The sequence below is a fragment of the Meriones unguiculatus genome, chromosome 10 (assembly GCF_030254825.1).
Source record: "Meriones unguiculatus strain TT.TT164.6M chromosome 10, Bangor_MerUng_6.1, whole genome shotgun sequence".
Classification (NCBI taxonomy): domain Eukaryota; kingdom Metazoa; phylum Chordata; class Mammalia; order Rodentia; family Muridae; genus Meriones; species Meriones unguiculatus.
The window spans coordinates 89217882-89238512 of record NC_083358.1 but is presented as its reverse complement, the minus strand read 5'-3'; the positions used below and the strand labels follow the sequence as shown (position 1 = coordinate 89238512).

The window sequence follows — 20631 nt, the reverse complement described above, 5'->3', positions numbered from 1 at the left end:
TCTTTAAATGTAAGAATCATGGTCAGGAAGTGGTGGCATAGGCCTTTAATCCTAGAGTTCCATGCCAGCCTGGTCTACAGAGTTCCAGGATAGTCAGGGAAATCCTGTCTCAGAAAAAAAAGTAAGAACTACAAAATAATTATTTTATAAGAATAAATCAGAAATGCAAATATTTCTAAACAGTAACAAAATATAAAAACGTGCATAGCAATGACAAATACCAAATTCGGGACAGGCGCTGGCTCTGAGAAGCAGCGGCAGGAGGCACTGCCCCCGTAGCTGAGCACAGTGCTGTGTCACAGAATTTGCAGTCACTCATTGCACTTTGACATGGAATTATTGTGGAGTAAGGTCAATATTTGAGGTAGTGAATGTAAGTACATGGGTCAGTAAGATAACTGCTACCTTGAAGGTTAAGTTTTCCCATACAATTCTCAGTCCCTGGATGAAAGTAAACACAAGAAATGCTTCCTGAACTGGAGGACACTCTCCCCACTCAGGTTCTGTTAACCCTGGAAGACAAATTGTCAATGATTAAAAATTTTCATTTCATTATACTTTAGCCAAGCTACTCAGTTTTTTGTCATTTTTGGTTTTTTTTGAGATACGGTCTACTGGTGTATTGTGTAGCCCTGGCTCTCTTAGAACTCACTGTGTAGACCACAATAGCCTTGAACTCAATAGAAAACCACTGCTTTTGCCTCTAGAGTTGGGGTTGAAGGCATGAGTGACAATATCTTGCGTTTTTGTTTTGTTTTGTTTTTAAGGACAGTGTCTTTGTAGCCAAGACTGCCCTCAGTTTCTGGGATTATAGATATGTACAATGAGGCTAAGGTTCTGTTGTTCTTATATTTTATTTATTGTGGACACGTGTATCTAAGCAACGCTAAACAAGGTGTAATGCCAGAAGTTACTGTTTTCTGTGTGGTTTGTCATGCACTATCTAAATAAAGCTCTTGTCATATGAACTTTTTATGTGAAATAACTCACCAGTGTGAGTCTTTTAGTAATGCACATTGTGGACAGTTATTCAAAGCCCACTTTCTTCTTTAGCTCAGCAAACTGTTAAAACTCACCCACCTTGATCTGAGCATGAACCACTTCACTTCCATCCCTCTTGCTGTGTTGAACATGCCTGCCCTCGAGTGGCTGGATATGGGAAGCAACAGCCTCCAGGAGCTTCCTGACACCCTGGAAAGGTAAAGCTACCTAAGGAAAATAAGAAACAAACCAAGCTAAGAGCCCATGAGTAATCACAATAGACCCAACCAGTTTGAAATTCATTCTTTCAGCAGACCTTTTTCCCTTATTCCCACTACGTAAGAGGATTTGGGGAGGGGGGAGGGGCTCACTGCTTCCAAGACCTTAACAAGACCTTGCAGCAGTAACACCACTAAATAGTGCGTACCAGGCACTTCTGTTGGGCGACAAAAGCATGAGGCGACGTTTACAGCTGGTATTTAGAAAACTATGAGAAACATGAAGTGTAAATGTTCATTTCGCTTCTGCCAATGAATGAAAGCTAATCTTAGTGAATTCCCTGATGTAGTTTCCCTGGCGGGTAAGTTAGAAGGAATGAAGTCTGTTAAATAAATAAATGCATTTTGTTAAATGTTAAGTATTTATAATTAAGTAAATAATTTAATTAAGATAAGTATTTATAATTAAGTAAATAATTTAATTAAGATAATTAAAAATCAAATGTTAAATATTACAATACATTGGGGACAGCTTTTCATACTCGAAATGACTGCAGAATTCTGATTTTCCAGAATGCAAAGTTTACATACATTGTGGCTACAAAGGAATGAGATAACACACCTACCAGAGACAATCAAAAATATGAAAAACTTGGAGACTCTTGTTCTCAGCAACAACAAACTACAAGATATTCCAGGTTGCATGGAAGAAATGGCAAATCTAAGGTAAAAAGGTGTTGGAGCATAGCCACACTTAGTCCTGGAAAAAGGTTCTGACCAGTACATTTGTGTTGTGATTTATATGATTTCACACACACACACACACACACACACACACATGTACGCGCACATGCACACACAACCTACTTTTGTGTATGGTGTCTGTGCATCACTTGTGTGCCTGCTGCCCATGGAGGCCGAAAGAGGGCACTGGACCCCCTGGAACTGGAGTTCCATGTGGGTGCTGGGAGTAGAACCTGGGTCCTGTGGAAAAGCAGCCAGGGCTCTTAATAGCTCTTGAGCTATTTCTCCAGCTCAAGAAAAAAAAAATTTAAACAATTTAATAATTTCATGAATGTGATTCATGTAACACCAATATAGCTTATATAAAAGTAATTCTTGACATTAAAACAATACTGGGATTTCCCAGTTTAAAGAAATGTCTTTTGTTGGTGACAATATTATGAAGTCTCTTTATATTGCTAATACAATATACAATACAAAAACCTTTGCAACACAAAAACCAAAAGAATAAAATAGTGATCATTTTCCTTCTTAATAACTATAAGTAGGAACAGGTAATTATTTTAGCCTATTGAAAGCATTTTTTTCTTTCTTCCTTCTTTCTTTCTTTCTTTCTTTCTTTCTTTCTTTCTTTCTTTCTTTCCTTTTCCTTCTTTCCTTCTCTCTTTCTTTTTGCTGCTTGTTAAAACTCCAATAAAACTCCCCGAAAGAGATACTGCTTCTTCTCGTAAAGAAATTTACAGATTTTTTGGATATATTAGATCCCAGCAAGATAATCTGTTATTGAAACCAGTTAAAAAATAGTAAGTCCATATGCTGTCACTTGGTCTTTTCTCCACATGCCAATGGTGCCTACGGCAACACTGTTTTCTGGTGAACTGCTAGGTTTGTCAACTTTCGAGACAATCCTCTGAGACTGGAAGTGACACTGCCTCCCGGGGACAGCTCCGACGGAGAAGAGGAACAGGAGTTATTTGGGCTTCAGTTCATGCGTGTGTACATACAAGAGTCACGGAGAACAGGTATGAGACCTGAGCAACACAGATGCAATGATTTTGAAGAGAATGTGCACACAATTAAGTCCTATCCTATCGTTCTTTTATTGTATTTGTTTTTTGTTTTCTCTGTGTAGCCTTGGCTGTCCTGGTCTCACTCTGTAGACCAGGCTGGCCTGAAACTCAGAGATCCACCTGCCTCTGCCTCCCTGAGTGCTGGGATTACAGGCATGTGCCACCATGCCCGGCTTCTTCCCATTCCTTAATGGATTTCTCATCCTATGTTGTCTTTTCCATCAAATTGTGGTCATTTGGCCAACACTGAATGGGGGGAAATGACTTTTGATTCTGGTCCTAATTCTGATAAGGACTAGGAGAGAAGCTGTAAAGATAGCATTTCAAATGAAGTACTTCTCCAGCTGAGCACATGCTGCACGAGCAAGCGAAGGAAACGTAGTTCTTCTTGTCTCTCTCTGCACATACACAGCTCCAGAGGCAAGTGCCTTTCACTGAGATACAGCTACAGCCTCATTTTATGTGTGTGGGTATTTAGCCTGCATGGATGTCTGTGCGGCATATGCACGCAGTGCCTGATACAGATCTTGATGCAGGGTGTCAGGCCCCCTGGAACCAGAGTTACAGAACTTAGCTGCCAGAGTCCTGTGGAAAAGCAACCAGTGCTCTTAAACACTGAGCCACCTCTTCAGCCCCCCAGATTTGCTTCTGAAAGAATCATTGCCTTTGTTTACCAACTGGTGGACATGTCAGATTGAGCGTCAACAGACTTCCTCACCATTCTGCTCTTCTGTAATCTGCAAGTAATAATTAAAAAATAATTTGGCCTGGGATTGAAAAATATTGAGAACATGGACTTTATTCAACACACAGAACATGAGGCATAATATACAGATTATAACCACTTAATCTCATAATTTAGAATTAAACATTTCTATAATCAAGAAAAGTTTTAAAATTAAAACCAGAGGAATACGCCAAAGAGCACTCGCTATCTGTTTAAGACAAGCAGTGAAATAATGGTATAGAAACAGAAGCACTGGCTTTGTTGTTTGTCTGTTTGGTTTGGTTTTTGGGGGCAGGGTTTCTCTCTGTAGCCTTGGATCCCTTTGTAGACCACGCTGGCCCACTGGCTTTGTAATTAATACAAATGTAAAAAGTTATGGATGCAAAAGGAAGATTTTCACTCATTTCATGCATCAAATAGTTACTCTGAGGAGTGCAACCAGAGAGGAGGGACAACCTTATCTCTAGGAGAATCCTCCCCAATGTCCAGAGGAGGCTTAGGAATGTCTACTCAAGAAGAAGCCACTGGAGCCACCGTGGGTCACAGAAGCCACAGTATGAATGACAAGCTGGGGAATGGTCAGCAACAATGCTCAGTTTGTGGCCTAGTTTTGGAAAAGGGAGGATACAATATCAGTCAAGCAGGAGATTGAATGCGGAATTATGGAAAACAGTGTTTGGGGCAACTGGATGGTAGTCCCCTGCTGGGGGATGACATACTGAAGCTGGCTGATGGGCAGGATGAGGAGGGAAAGGCTGAGGCTGAGTGAGTTTGATGTACCTGTGGGATATGCATGATACAGTAACTGTGAAAGTGAAGTTCAAGGGAGCTTGCTAAGCATGAAAAGCCTGGAAGTCAAGAAATTGCAATTTAACATTCATTAGCTCACATTAACATTCTTATGTGAGGCAAGAAAAAAACAAGGTTGGGAAAACAGTAATCTTCTCTTTAGGCTAGCATTTTAACGACAAACTTATTTCCCCCTAATGTACTCAGAACGATTATGAGAACATATAATTAAACAAATGGCTCATAGGACTGTATCAGTATAATTCTGGGGTATGAAACACAATCAAGATTATGCCCACTGTAGAATAATTGTTATTTCTGGGCATAAATTTTTAAATGCTACAAAACAGATTTTGTGACACAAATAACATTTATGACATAAGGACAATTTGTTTTTGGTTGTTCAAGACAGCGTTTCTCTGTGCATGCTTGGCTATCCTGTACTCACTTTGTAGACCAGGCTGGCCTCAAACTCACAAAGATCTGCCTGCCTCTGCCTCCTGAATACTGGGATTAACAGTATGTGCCATCATATGAGATTAAACTAATGCAGAAAGGCCAGGTATTAAAAATGTGTTTGGCTTCTTAGTAGCCCTGATTTAATGTTTGCTTGGGCACAGACTACTTATTAGTTATGTACGGCCTACATGTGAAGTTTTAGTTTCATTATCTAATTTGCATTTTAATCCAAATTACTTTTCCTCCTGGCATGGATACATGCCTTTAATTCTAGCACTTGAAAGGAAGAGGCATGCAGATCTCTGAGTTCCAGGCGGCCAAGGATTACCAGTGAGACCCTGTCTCAGAAAACATAAGCAAAAACAAATTATTTTTCCAAACATGAGTGAACTTATTTATTTTTAATAGTTACAGTTATACATAAAGAGGTTTATAAAAGATATACCTAATTAACTTTAGAAGCTATATGCAACTTTCAAATTTGATTTGTAATTTATGTTTATAAACAACATTCTTTAGAAGTTTGCACTAGATAATTATCTAACAAAGACCTAAAGTAAAAAAAATTATTTCTCCTTTAAAATCATCTCTTTGGTTTTGGTATCACAGACAGACTCTGAACATATGAACACAGGTACAGCTCTGGAACTGCAAAGGTGATGACATTTGCCAATTCCTGTATTTCTAAATTTGTCTGTGTCTAAGTAAATTACAATTATTCTTTTGAGACCTGTATTGAAATAAAGCCCCACACTCAGATTGATCCTTGTTACAAATTGGCACTGGTTATTATAACTGAAGCTTAAAAAGAAAAATATCAATTCAAACCAAAGATAAATTTACTAGATCAATGACAACGAGTTTATACTGTAATTATGTGCTCATGTATTCTATGTGTTTCAGATGACCATGTCAACTGTCTGACTCAAACGCCAATCTCCATACATTCTGATGGATAAAGTAATTTAAAGAGAACTGCTGAAAAGAAATACTTTGAGAACTTGGTGAATATTTTTTGTAACTATCAAAATATAATTTAAAAGTCTTTGTTTGAGGAAGACAAACGTGACATCCATGTTTCCTTCCATTAATGAGTTGTGTCCTATGATGACAGATGAGTTGGCACAGCAGTTAATAATACGTTTTCCAGAGACACCAATGGATCTGTGTAGTACTGTAAGGTAGGACTGAAGCCTTTCTGCTGTAAATACTGGAGTCGGCCTTGGTCAATCAGCAGTTTGCAAAGATGTCCTATTTTCTTCTTTTCTTCAACAGTAAGAATCCTACATTAAAAAAACAGACAAAAAAGTTAAAAGTTTTGTAAAAGTTCATAAGAAGTTTGGTCACTGCCATGTACTATGAAGCTGTTAACGAGTCAACTGTACACTAGTTGCTACGTCTCTTGCTTCCCAGACTTTTCTTTATGATCACAATTAAAATGTTTTAGCTTACTCTAAAATTATGAGTGTAAGTTACATTTTCTTGACCAAATTGTTGATAAGTGATCTAAAAACAAAACAAAACACTTTCTATACTTGATCTTAGCTAAAAGACCAAGAAGCAACTATTTAATTTCATTTTCTCTGGTTTCTCTTGCCCAGGGTCAATCATAGTCTAAAAATATTAAATGAAAAATTCTCAAAATGAAGCACTGGTAACACCATTCTGAGTAGCATGGTGAGGAACCATGTGCCACAGGACACCTTCCTAGCTGGGGAATGAGCCTCTTTGCCCAGCATATCCACACTGAGTTACTCACTCACTCGTCACTGTGCAGCCTTCTTGGTTATTAGGGTGACAGGAGGTAGCTGCAATGCTAAGATGTGAGGTTCTCTCTATCTAAGGTTCCAGGCATCTGTGGAAGGTCTGCAATGTTACCCACAGGGGCCAATGGCGGGACTAGTTTATGATAATAAAATATCTCCCCTTCAGCATGGTGTTTTTAAAAGCATCACTTACCCAGGCAAACTATCAGTGCTGCCGTCTGTGAGTCTATCTCCTCCATCGTCGTGCTCCTCATTATCATCATTCTGATCATCTTTTCTCTTTGTAGAAACATCTGAGGCTTCCAAAGATGTCCTCATCCCACATGTTGCCCAACTACTCATTCTCTGGAAATAGTAGAACTCCACTGCCCCAAGGCCTAGAGCCTTGAAATACTCTTTGCCCACATAATGCCTCCAGTCACACCTGTGGTGACAACAGAGGGCAATGACAATGCCAGCCACAGGGGTCCGTGTCTCTGGGACATTTTTTTCATTTCCTTCCTTGACCAAAGTGTTACTTTCTTTTTCTGTTTCATCATTCTTTACACGTTTGGCTAAAGGTTCTTCATTCTTTTCCTCAAAACTGGCAGCATAGGTTTCAATCAAACATCGTAATGCAAGATCTGCAAACAAAATCATGCAGCCCCTCAAAACACATCTTTAAAAGTGAGTATTTTTCTCATTTCTTAAACAGTATGACTAAAAAAAAAATACAACAAAAACACAAAACAGCAAAAATCTACTTAGCTGTAAATTGTAACAATTCTATCAGATATTATACATTTTTCTCAAATTTTCCATCTTAATTTTTTTAGTGATTTATTTTTCATAAAGAGTACTTCCAAATAAAATTAAAGCAAGCTTAAGTCCCATGACTTGAAAACCTTCTGTCCAACTACTGGCATTGTCTTTCATCTCTTCTATCCCAGCTAAGGTTATGAGCGTAACACCAAAGAAATGAAGTAAGGTAACTTCACTTAGAATACTGACCCATGTTCAAGAAGGTAGTTTTTTGGTTTTGTTTCTGTTTTGTTTTGAGATAGGTCTTGTATAGCTGATGTTGATCTCAAACTCCTGATCCTTCTGTTTCCATCTCCTGGTGTTGGGGTTACAGGTATGTGTCAGCACACCTGGCTAAGATGCTAGCATTGAAAAGCAGGTTGGTCACATCAAATAGTGATGAATTGAAGTTGGGAAAAGGGGACCCCACTCTGGAAAGCAGACTGAATAGCTTTCCTGTACGTTGGCACTTGTTCAGCAAATATTTGCTGAATGCATGTATAAAACAGCAAGGATGCAATGATTTAAACTGCCATATTACGGGCTGAAGCGAGAGCTCAGCGGTTAAAGCACTTGCTGCTCTTGCAGAGCAGCTAGGTTCAGGTCTCAGCACATACAGGAGATCTAGTGCCACAGGGTTCAGCACCCCCTTCTGGCCTCTGTAGGCGCTGGGCATGCGTGCACTACATTTCCGGGCATTCAGACAAAATATCCATAAACGTAAAGTAAATAAAAATTTAACAACAAAATAAGCCCTCCAAACTGCCAGACTGGCAATATTGGGAAGATCATAAATGTATGCTGTAAAACTTTTATTTTCTCTGATTAGATTGTCATATTATACTCAGTTAGTTAACAACAAATGCTATTCTAAAATTTGTTACCCTATGATATAAAAATGAATGTAATTTATGTGATATTTTTACTAAATTGCACAAACAAATATTACTGGTAACTATTATTTGGATAAAGTAATAGTTAATTTGGTAATTTCAGTCTGTCTGGGTCTCTCTATCTCTGTCTCTGTTTTCTTTCTCTCATGAGAGGATGGGTCTCATTTTATGTTGCCCGGACTATGCATGAACTCAAGTAATCATTTAGCTCAAGTGATCCTCCTGCCTCAGCTTCCTGAGGATCTGGGAGTACAGGTGTGCCACTTCACCCATGTCTATCAACTATTATTTTTAAACAAAATATATTTGCTGTTTTACTTACTTAAACATTTGACTTAAACATAATTTCAAGACGTGAGAATAATCAGAAGCATTAAGTTATTTCAGAAACAAAGAGAATATTAGCAATCTAAAGCTCTTTATTAGTGACCTTAAGGGCCATATTCTTAGAAGGTACAAGGAAACTGGTGGCCAGGATCATTCATTCAAATATTCACTGAGTCCCTCTTATATAGCAAATAACGTATTAGCATATACACTGTTCATGAAAAAAGTCCCAGCACAGCGGAGTAATTAAATATATAAGCAGATAATTAAAAAACAAGAAAAAGCTATGCAGAGCATATCCTGATGACACTAAGGGGGCTCTAGAAAGGTGGAGAAAGCTGAGCTCAAGGATGAGTAGAAACTGCCCCAATTTTTGGAATGGTTGGAGCAATACGGCATTTAGGAAAATAGAAATGGTCACACTGATTACCAGTAAACCCAGAGGCAGAGTGACTGGGAGTTTCAAGAAGGGGAAGGACACAGCGTGTCACAGATGGGTCTGAATATTAATACTTCAAGCACAGGGAGCAGATGATGATGGAAGAAATGGCACCGATGAGGGAGAAGTACTAAGAGAGGATGCTGAATCTCAGGAAGAGAAGGCACGTGCAGCAGACACATGCAGCAGAGTGTAAGGGGATTTTCACAGTGCACATCAAGGGGAGAACGTATAGAAAAGCAGCCACTGTAGGGTTATGGTTTTATGAAGCATGGGTTAGAGGGGAAGAGCCAAAAGTATGTGCTTCCCTCCCATTCCAGGGTGAAACTGGTTTACTTTAAAAAGCTTTTACATGGGTTAAGTGAGAGTCTAGATAGCCCTGTGGTGGTGGCCATCCAGGCTACATTCAGTGTGTTTGTCTAGAGGTTACTGCGTGTCCCTCTTACCTGTTGCGACCCCACACAGATGCTTCCCAATTCCTACCACAGGCATTCTTCCTTCTCTTAGCACAGGAACCCTGTCTGAGATAAAAGGAGGTAAGAATTAAGTTAGCTTCCTTATGATACAAAGTATTAATGTGTCCTTCCAAAAGGAGGGACTTTGAACTTTAGGGATGAAAGATGTGAAAACAAGAAATTTTCACAGAATCCAATATACAGCCTAAGAATGTCTGTGTTTATATGACAGAGAAAGGTGTTCAGCTAACAAACAAATCTCCCTTGCCTCATTATGTAGTACTTGCTGGTCTGTAGTCTGGGTGATCCTCCTATCTCAGCCTCCCAAGTACTGGAATTACAGGAGTGCGTGCCATCATACCTGGCTTCAGCTAAGCAACAGGACACACAATGATTTACTTACAGATGCTTGGTTGCTTCTCAAGACTAGATTAAAATTAATGGATAATTAATTTTATATAGTAAATGGATAATTAAATGTTCACATCATTTTCTTTTTAAATAATATGGAAGAGCCAGGTGTGCTGATGCACACTTTTAATCCCAGTACTGAGGGGGCAGTGGCAGACATATCTCTGTGAGTTTGAGGCTGACCTGGTCTACAGAGTGAGTCCCAAGACAGCTAGGGCTGCACAGTGAAACTGTCTCAAAAAACAAAAAAGAAAACAAACAAGCAAACAAACAAAACTAAAAGAAAAATGTTGGAAGAAGTACAAGGAAAAGGCACTACAGAGAAGGACTGAGGGCACGTGTGTGTACTTGTGTTCAAGTGTGGGTGTGCACGCATGCACACATGTGCATATGTACATTAGCTTCTTTGTGACAGAAGTTCTGAGGGCGTGTATTTTATAAACAAGCTACCAAGAGAACTATCTATTTCCTTTAATCATTTAGACAGTCATGTTATCTAACGTCTGAAGGCTAGTTTGAATACTCAAAAGTTAATTTCTTTGAGACAAGATGTCACTATGCAGCCCTGGCTGGCTTGGAACTCACAGAGATCTGCCCACCTATGCATCTTGAGTACTGGGATTAAAGGTATGCACTATCATACCTGCCTTAGTCAAGGAAGCAATTTATAAGGACATAACAAACATTTTGAACTTTCTGCATATCATACTTCACTTCTAGTTGATAAAACAAAACAAATTTTCAGGTTTCAGCCTTAGCTCCGCTTATTTAAGTTATGTACACTGGTGTTAACATAGCATGGTTCCGTGAAGACAGAATTCTAAGCAGCCCCCAGAGTCGGAAATGTCTGCTCTTCTGTAAAGCAATGGAAGTTGCACAACTTACTCAAACACAAGTGTTGAATATCAATTTGAAGTCTTTCAAACACTGAGTTCTTTTTTCTGTGTTTACCATCTACCTGTAAAAACAGAACATTACTGATGTTAATGTACTCTCAATGTTAAAAAAAGCTTTATGAAACTGTTTCTATTTGTTTTCAAAATTAAGAGTAAATACACTTAATTTTTACAGTTAAAAAGAGAATGAAGAAAAACTTAAAAGTTTATGTTTTGGATAAAAAAATGACAACACCCATCTTATAAGGCTAGAAATTTATCAATTATTACTATTACATCATTTCTCTTAACCATTACAATTCCCAGTCTATTCCCAAAGGAATCAAGGTTACAGATGTTAGGTGACCAGGGTCACTGTCTTTATCAGCCCTGGTTCTCCTGTGGCTCACTCTTCTTACTCTCTTTAAACATAACCATTTTAACCACTACACTCACATGCCTATGAATATTATCCAGGTTTCTAAAAATCATCAGAGACTCCTCTTTCACTGCCATACTTTTTTTTTCTTCTTGACAGTGCTAGGGATTGAAGCCAGGACATGTCATGCAAGCACTGAGCTACAGCCTCAGCCCCCTCTTAAAAGTTTTTTTTTTCCCTTTCTTCTTTTGGTTCTGGTACTTGAACCTAGGGCTGCAAAATATGTACCACTGAGCTATACCCCAAGCCCTCAGAAACATGTGAACAGGAAACTGAACACATACAGAACTAAACTCATGTTTTTCCTTCTGAAGAGCACCCTGTGTCCAATTAAGCCAGAAACCACCCCAGAGTATCACTCTCTCAAAATCAATGAATAATAAATCAACAAGTCTTACGGCTTTCAACATTTTAGCATTTCTCATTATTCTCTTTTCTTCTACATTCCATTGAATGGCCTTCACTCTCTGGTATATTTCTTACTTACATTATTGAATGAAAACTTTCATATTCTCTATCTTCCTATTTTCAGACAAAACTCTTTTGAAATAGTTTAACAATGTTGCTGGCATAGTGTGGAGGCTTGAATACATTCCTGTATTTAAATGCGTGGCCAAAGGGAGTGGTACTATTAGAAGGTGTGGCCTTGTTGGAGTAAGTGTGCCATTGTGGAGGCAGGCTTTGCAGTCTCCCAGTGTGGACTATAGTCTCCTGCTGCCTGAGGATCAAGATGTAGAACTCTCAGGGCCTTCCCCTGCACCATGCCTGCACGCTGCCATGCTTCCCTCCAGGACAATAATGGACTAAACCTCTGAACTGTAAGCCAGCTCCAACTAAATATTTCTTTCATTAGAGCTGCCGTGGTCATGGTGTCTCTTCACAGACCTAACTGAGACAGACAGCTTCTAAAAAACATTTTTGTATGTACACCAGCTCTGTATGGTACATAAGGAGGCCAGAAGATGGTGCTGGATCTCTTAGAGCTGGAATTACAGAAAGCTGTGAGCCGCCTAATATTGGTGCTGTGAACTAACTCAGATCTTCTAACCACTGAGCCATGTCTCTAGCTCCACAGAAAATTTAAAAATCATTAAAAAAAAAAATTCCTCCATGACAACTCACAAAGACTGAGGTTACTTTTCTGTCTTCAGGTTCCTGTAGCATTGGGTACTGTTCATTGGTGTAACATACTTAGATAAAGAACTGAAATGCTGCGTGGAAGCTTCTTTGAAGCAAGGACCAAATCTTTCACAGTGTCTCTAACACAGAGCACGGTAAAGCTGACTGCATACAGCAGGAGATCTTTCTAGACCAGCTCTCTTTCCTGGTTCATACTGCTACATTCTATCTCACACCATATATTTCTATCACACAAATAACAAATGCTTCCTTTGTTATTTCAGGCATTTGGTTCTACTGTTCTTATTTCCCAGAATGCTTCTCACACCCTTTCAAGAAAATGCTAATTGATCTTTGAAGATTTATCACAGGCACCTTTTCTGCATGATCATTACTCCCTGTAATAAAGCCTAGCATGGCACGCTCTGTAGAATGTCCCCCTAACTAAATGCTTTACTTACACATTTACCTAGCTCTCTGTTCTAACAAACGTAAGAGACCAGCTGCCTTACGAGTATCTATCTGATATATAATACACCTATCCTGGTATCCAAGAAAATGCTCAAGAAGTACTTAATGAAGAAAGAGCCTATCAGCAATGCAAATGTAAGGTCAGGATGTGGCTTAAGTCCTAGCTGAACCTGGTTCTGTTCACAGATTTTCTTTTATCTTTCTTTCTTTTTTTTTTTTTTTTTTTTTAATAGATTTTCTTGTCTCTGCAAACTCAGATCATGGACTATCAATATTTAAATTACCTTCAGTATAACAAGTACAATTAGAACCAAACAAATAATAATAGCAAAAAGCAAATCAAATACATAAAAAAATAAAATTTATTTTAAGAGAGATGTTCCTATCTTTTTTCCTATAGAAGAAGAATGTCTGATTATTGAAGTCCTACAATGGCTTTACTCACCTTGAATCTTGTTGTCACTTTTTCTACCAGGATGAAGTGAACGTTTTCAGCATCTTTTAAAGCAATATCAACCCAGTGAGATAATTTCCCTTTTCCTGCTCCAAACTCAACAAAGCATCTTCTTGGACCAAGTAACTTTAATTTTTCAACGTTACCTAAAATAGAAGCCTGCAAACTCCATAGGGTTATTTTATAAATTGGAGCAAAGATTCGACTCACATGGGAAAACAAGGTCATCTCTACATATGGCAGAAGGTTTCAATGATCATTAATGAACGGCTAACAAACCTTTTCCCTTTTGCTTGCTTTAAAATAATACTCTGTATTCAGGGTCATATCCATGCCGAAATTTTTGTTTTATGTTCAAATATAATTTTGAATGAAAGTATTTTGTTCATTAAAAGAAACTAAGTAATTATATTGAAAACAGAATGATTTTTTTCTTTTCTTTTTTTAAGGTTTATTTATTTATTATGTATATGAGTGCTCTATCTGCATGTATAGCTGCATGCCAGAAGAGGGCACCAGATCTCATTATAGATGGTTGTGAGCCACCATGTGGTTGCTGGGAATTGAACGCAGGACCTCTAGAAGAGCAGATAGTGTTCTTAACTGCAGAGCCATCTCTCCAGCCCTTATATTGGTTTTTCAAGACAAGGTTTTAATTTTTTTTTTTTTAAGACAATTTCTTGAATGTAGCCCTGGCTGTGTTGGCTGTAGACCAGGCTGGCCTCATACTCAGATCTGCTTATCTCTGTCTCCTGCGTGTTGGGATTAGAGGCATGTGCCACCATGCCTAGCAAGAATGTTGCTTTTTAAAAAAATATTTTTATTTATTGTGAGCATACATACATATGTATGCCTGTAGAAGTCAGAGGACAATCTGCAAGAACTGATTCTCTTTTCTCTCTAGGAAGGTTCAGATGATTGAACTCAGGTCATCAGGCTTGGCAGCAAGTGTTTTATTTGGTGAACCATCTCATTAGCCCAGAATGTTAGCATTAAACATATGAACAAAGGTGGAGTGATTGTGGTCTAAACATACCTGCTGCTTCAGGTGCTTGACTGCACAATCACCATTTTTAGGGTCATTAAGGGCATCATGTAATGCTGGATGGGACAAAATGTGATCTTCAAGTGTAGAATTCAAGCCTGTGCCAAAAAGAACCATGATAGTTTAAGCTTGGAAACATGAACTATTTGACTCTGAACAACAGAACAGAAAGTATCAACTCATTTGCCACCTAGTACTTCTCAAATAATTGAACTTGCAACTGCAGGCAGACTTACCTTCACATGCTTTCCTCAATTTCTTAATTAAGTTTTCCAACTGCTCTTCAGATAGAGAAGAAAATGGAACCTATATACAAAAATAAAACTAAATAATATAGCCAAAGCATGCCTTAAAGTACCATGACAGGGAGTGAGTAGAAGCTTAACAGCTGGGCAGATCCCATGGCAGTTTAGGTGCTCCTTCTGGTAAGACTTCGTTCCTAGGTTGCCTTGGGAACTGCCCAACTGTGAAGGCACTACCTCTGCCATGGTACTTTAACTTTCATTGTTCCTTCAGGGTCAAGAAGTCTGGGCTTAGTTAGCTAAGACTAACTAAGAGATTAGTTTAGTCACAACAGAGCCATATTAGTTAGTCACAACTGAGCCATACTGCAGTTTATTATGGGACATAAACTTGCCTCAGAACTAACCATCACTAACAGTGTAGTTCCATGGAAAAATACATCCTAAAGTCAAAACAGAGCTTTCTAAGCAAAAATGGAGGATGGTCACTGTACACGAAGATAGCTATAAATACCACTTGGAGTTAAGTATTAAATAATGCACTTACTGGAGGGACGCCTCTGAGGTTAAGAACACTGGCTGCTCTTCCAAAGGTCCTGAGTTCAATTCCCAGCAACTACACGATGGCTCACAACCATCTATAATGAGATCTGGTGTCTTCTTCTGGCATTCAGGCAGAATACTATATACATAATGAATAAATCTTAAAAAAAAATAATGCACTTACTAGCTCCTCAGGAATTTCTGTTTCATCCTTTAATCCTGCATTAATATCCTGAATAAAGAAATCCTTGACAAAAACAAAACCATAACATAGTGTTAATATGAAGCTCACAACAGGTAAACTAAGACCTGCCTCTTTTTTACCTCTTCCTCCACCATCACCCTTCTCTGATACACATTTAATCAACAAATGTCACTGTAGACCCACTACCACCACGCTGACTGGTTCACATCAGGTGCTGGGATCATGACGGTATACAACAGAAGAGACAAAGGGATCTTCGGCAGAGAGTTGTATAACAGAGCATTTACAATATTAAATTTTCAGCTGTAAAAACGTTCATTAAAGTTTTTAGCTTTTTAAAGAAAAGACTGAGGATCATGCTAATTTCGCCTTATAGAGTTAAAATAAAAGAGAGTATATACTGCTAAGGATGCTGCCTGACCCCAGACAGACAAAAACACAGCTTTCTAGTGTAAGTCTGATTTATTTTAAAATATTTGCTAGAAATTGAAAGTAAAAATGTCCTGTGACATTTAAACTAACATAATGAGATATTATTAGTCCACCTGCAAGGATGGACCTTGTGGAAAAGAGCAAGTCAACCCTGTCCAGTAGAACTTTCTGTGATGATGGGGATGCTCTAAATCTTCCCTAACTGACATGGTAGCACAAGCTGTGAAATATGGCTACTGGGGCTGAGAACTGCATTTTAAATGTTATTTGGTTTTAGTTAACTCAAATTCCAGTAGTCACATGTAGTTAGTGGCTACTCAACTGTATGGTATACATGCAGAGGCACAAAATAATATTATTTCTATAACTCTTGCTTAAAAGCATCTCCTGTGAACACTGTATTAGGAACAGTTATGGACTTTTGTTAAACAGATGTCAAAGGCTAACATCTTGATTATGTGAGGACTTCTTTCCTTCCTTCCTTCCTTCCTTCCTTCCTTCCTTCCTTCCTTTCTTTCTTTCTTTCTCTTTCTTTCAAGACAGGGTTTCTGTGTAGCTCTGGCTGCTGGGTGTCCTGGAACTTCCTCTGCTGACTTAAAACTCATCAATCCACCTGCTTCCCAAGTGCTGTGATTAAAGCCGTGCTCAATTGTGTGAGGATATCTTTACTGATATGTTTAACAAAGAAAACTGGTAACTGAGTGGAAGAGGTAAGGCTGTAGTTATCACTGTGTTTTGTTGAGGGACTTAAAAAATATAACAGAAAATTAGCTATAAGTATTATACTTTGATGTTTTGGGGGGGTTGATCTATTGCTATGTACACAAATGTTAAATTCTGAGCCCCAGGAAGCAAGAGGCAGGTGGATGTCTGTGAGTTAAAGGCCAGCCTGGTCTACAGAGCAAGTTCCAAAACAGCCAGGACTGCTACACAGAGAAACCCTGTCTAAATAAGCCAAAAGACCAAACAAAACTAACCAAACAAATAAACAAAAAAAAAAAAAAAACCCCAAACTGGGGCTGGAGAGATGGCTCAGAGGTTAAGAGCAGTGACTGCTCTTCCAAAGGTCCTGAGTTCAATTCCCAGCAACCACATGGTGGCTCACAACCATCCATAATGAGATCTGGTGTCCTCTTCTGTCATGCAGGTGTACATGCAGGCAGAACTCTGTATACATAATAAATAAATAAATCTAAAAAAAAAACAAACCAAAACCAAACAACAACAAACAAAACCACCATCACCAAAAAACCCAAACACGAGAGCTTGGGATACACATTGTAAAATGGTTCAGATCATGAGCAAATGAACACACTTCTCATTTTGTATAGTTACCCATCCTCACTCTATTCCATTTTGTTACCAAACAGAAATCTGAATGTTTAGCTCTTGTTTGGGCAAGCAGTGTGAAGGACTCATGTGGACTGGTGCTAGCTCTAATTCACTATCTCTAAACTGAGTCTGAATCTCAGAGATGCCCAGTAGTTGTTCTTTACAACCTTAATTCTAAGCGTTTACCTCTGATTCAAAATCTATACTGAGTCTGAATCTCAGAGATGCCCAGCAGTTGTTCTTTCCAACCTTAATTCTAAGTGTTTACCTCTGGTCTCTTGCTGCACCACCACCCCCTCTCTATCAAGCTATCAAGCTGGGTGTGGTGGCATTTGCCTATCATCTTAGCACATGGAAGGTAAGGCATAAGAAATCTCTGAGATGAATTGAAGACCAGCCTGAGCAATACAGCACAGTTCCCTATCTCAAAAGCAAGTAAACAACCAAAAATATAACATGAAAAAATTATTCTGGGATGATCAGGTGGCATACACCATTAATCTCAGTACTTAAGAAGGTAAGCAGGAGTGCCTCAAGTCTGAGGTCAGCCTGGGCTACACAGTGAATGCCTGCCTTTAATCTAGCCAAACAAACAGGCAAAACAAGAAAAGAGGAGTATAAACAAGAATAATATAAACAGTATAAACAAGAAAAGAGGAGGCAGGAGAAAGAGAGAAGTGCTGCTACCAAATGAGAACTTAGAGACATTTGCCAAATTCAGTCTGCATCTTATAATATTAAGTGGTACACACACACACACACACACACACACACACATAGATATGGCATACCACACAATTCAAATACTTACAGGCTTTGGCTTCTCCCTTGAATTACACTTTTTTAAATGTTTTGCTAGTTGGTCTTCATATACTGTGCTAAATTTGAGAAAATTTATGAGATAAAAAAAAATCTTCAATGAGCCTCATGAAGTTTACTATTCCTAATACATCACACATACACAGCACCCTCCCCAAACACACCCCCCCCAATGACAACAAAAAAACTTATCTGACCACATACTTACTGTTTTGGATCTAAAGGACACAAGATTCTTTTCCGAGCATTTTCTTCCTAATAAATTAAAAGGGATACATTTATTTAAATATCAGGGTGAGAAAACTTTAATAGGACACAATGAAAAATACGCACGATCAGTCTGTATAACAAACAAAACTTTATTTTTTTCATTATGGCTGGCTTCTATATAAATGAACAAATACTGTTTTGGCCTGCTTATGTAATTTTGCATCAGAGATAACACCGCTAAAAATGGGTACAGTAATTATATGCACCACTAAGAAAAGATATTAACCATTTACTTCAGATTAACTAGTAAACAGTATATAATATTCATCATGTAAAAATAATCTGTTGAAATATGAATATACAGGGTTTAAGTGGCTGAATTGTGTGGACTAACATACTTATTACTTATATACTGCTCATTTAAATTGATTATAAAATGTGTATTATCTCTAACTTGTTAAAATATGGGAAAAATCTGGGCATGGTGGAACAAGCTTTGAATTTTAGCTCTCTAGAGGCAAGGTAGACAGATCCTGAGTCAAAGGCCAGCCAGGGTTATATGTTTTGACTCTGTCTCAATAAATATAGAAATAAAATATGGTAGAAAGTATGACATGAATAATGAGGAATGCCATTTAATAATTTAGAATGGGAAATATTCACTGGCTTTGCAACTCTTCAATATGCTAGCTACAATCTTTCAAATTATACATTTAAATTATACATTTAACTATAGGCACTGGGAGAAAAGAAAGAAAAACAGTGTTGGCAGTTCTATCCTACAGATCCTATGAACATGCATGAAACATGATGGCACAATTATTAAAGCCAGAGGCCAGCAGGACTGCTTAGGTAAGATTCTCAGCTCTATTAGCTGCTAACACTATGGCCCTAGGAGGGACTTACTGCCTTATGTGAAAGATGAGAATAAAGGTATGACTTACTTCCTAAGGTTTGTGCAAACTGAATTTTTAAAAGCAAAATAACACCTCGTTTAGCCTAGTGCTAGCCATACAGTACAAGTTGGACAAATATTTATTTTCATTTTTTTTTCTCAATTATTTATTTCAGCATATTCACGAAGTTACGCACACTGAATTTTAGGGAAAGTTAAGAAATTTTGTTTTTTTTTTTGAAATTAATGTTTATCATTTATGCTTCATGTACAGATTTTTAAATTTTAATTTCCAGTTTGATTCTTTGGTGGAGACCAGCTACTTGAGAGGTTGAGTCGGAGGGAAATATAGCAGGATTACTGTCTCAAATACAAACAGGAAAATTATCTTTCAGGGGAAGTAGGACTCTATTCTAACTTGCAAAGCTTATTCACGGAGCGTACACACAGACACATACACACAGAGAAAGCATTTTTAAATTTTATTGTTTGAGTTTACAAACAGTATATATCAGGTAGTACTGCTTTTGAGATGTTTTCTTTTTTGGTGTAGTGGGAAACCAGACTGTCCTGTGATTTGTAGGTTAGCAATGTCCCTGTTCCTGTTCGCTATCCACCAGAAGCCAGTATTTTGCACTTAAAACCAAATTGTCTTATGACATTACTGTCTGCTGGCGGGTAAAAAAAAAAAAAAAAAATGCACTTTGCTTTCAACTTTAAGGTTAGTTATGTACGTTAACCTTTTCCCCTTCTCCGTCCCAGAATAATAATTACAAGCTCATAAGGTGCTTCCTAGAGAGAAGAGTCTAAATAAAAAAAATTTCGAGTTTCTCCCCAGCGAACTCACAAGCGGTTATCGTTCATAAAGCGATAACCAGAACCCCGTTAGTAAAATTTAGTGACTGCAAACACTACTCTGTAAAAATAATCACTTCCCATGAGGATGGGGGAAGAGTGGAAGGATGAGTGTACAGATCTCTGAGACAGCATCTCAGGCGGCACTTTTCTCAGTACAAGAAAACAAAGCTGCTCGGGAAGGCTCATCCCGGCTCCCTGCAAAGGTCAGAACTGCATTTACTCAAGTAAAAGCTGGAGCATCAACGGGACAGAAGCAGAAACCTGTCAAAGAGGGGCGAGGCCGGGTTCCAGCACCCACAGACCGGGAACTCGGTTCCGACTCTCATGAGGGAAGGGCGATACCAGACCTCCGAGGCTCCAGCGTGTTCACCACAGAACCTCTTCCCCGCGGCCACCACCATCTTGCAGAAGCGCTTCTTCTTTTCCACAAAGTAGCTGCATCTGCCCTCAGCTGGAAAACCGGTCGCGTGCGAGATCAGCGCAGGAGCCTCCATAACCCAAGGTCCTTTAGGCTGGCGAGCATCCGGCACGCAGCCCAAACCTGTCACGCAGCAGCTCGAGGGGGGCGGGTCCACCACGCAGGCTAAGGACAGGAAGTTACGTAATCACCCGGGCGCGTTCGGCCCCTGAACC

The 20631-nt window shown here is 38.7% G+C and overlaps 2 protein-coding genes across 4 annotated transcripts in view; one reads left to right on the top strand and one right to left on the bottom strand.

Annotated features, from left to right (window-relative positions):
- The window catches only part of Lrrc39 (leucine rich repeat containing 39), a 17861-nt gene extending 11833 nt beyond the window's left edge, over positions 1-6028 (top strand). The window contains 4 exon segments of the mRNA XM_021642705.2: positions 1054-1199; positions 1773-1925; positions 2829-2965; positions 5892-6028. Coding sequence (XP_021498380.2) covers positions 1054-1199; positions 1773-1925; positions 2829-2965; positions 5892-6028 — 573 coding nt within the window.
- Trmt13 (tRNA methyltransferase 13 homolog) lies at positions 3795-20631 on the bottom strand. Of its 3 annotated transcripts, none has more exons than XM_021642704.2 (11): positions 20346-20631; positions 18244-18290; positions 18028-18094; positions 15432-15494; positions 14699-14768; positions 14454-14560; positions 13409-13576; positions 10945-11017; positions 9640-9714; positions 6948-7377; positions 3795-6271 (listed from the first exon to the last, which is right to left on the bottom strand). In XM_021642704.2, the coding sequence occupies exons 1-11, from the start codon at positions 20490-20492 to the stop codon at positions 6091-6093; spliced, it is 1428 nt and encodes a 475-aa protein (XP_021498379.1). In that variant the 5' UTR covers positions 20493-20631; the 3' UTR covers positions 3795-6090. The 3 variants fall into 3 exon arrangements, 2 of the variants coding, with proteins under 2 accessions (XP_021498379.1, XP_060248816.1); XM_060392833.1 differs by lacking the exon at positions 3795-6271 and adding an exon at positions 7745-7850 and having other exon boundaries at positions 7209-7377; XR_009594732.1 differs by lacking the exon at positions 3795-6271 and adding an exon at positions 7745-7896 and having other exon boundaries at positions 7339-7377.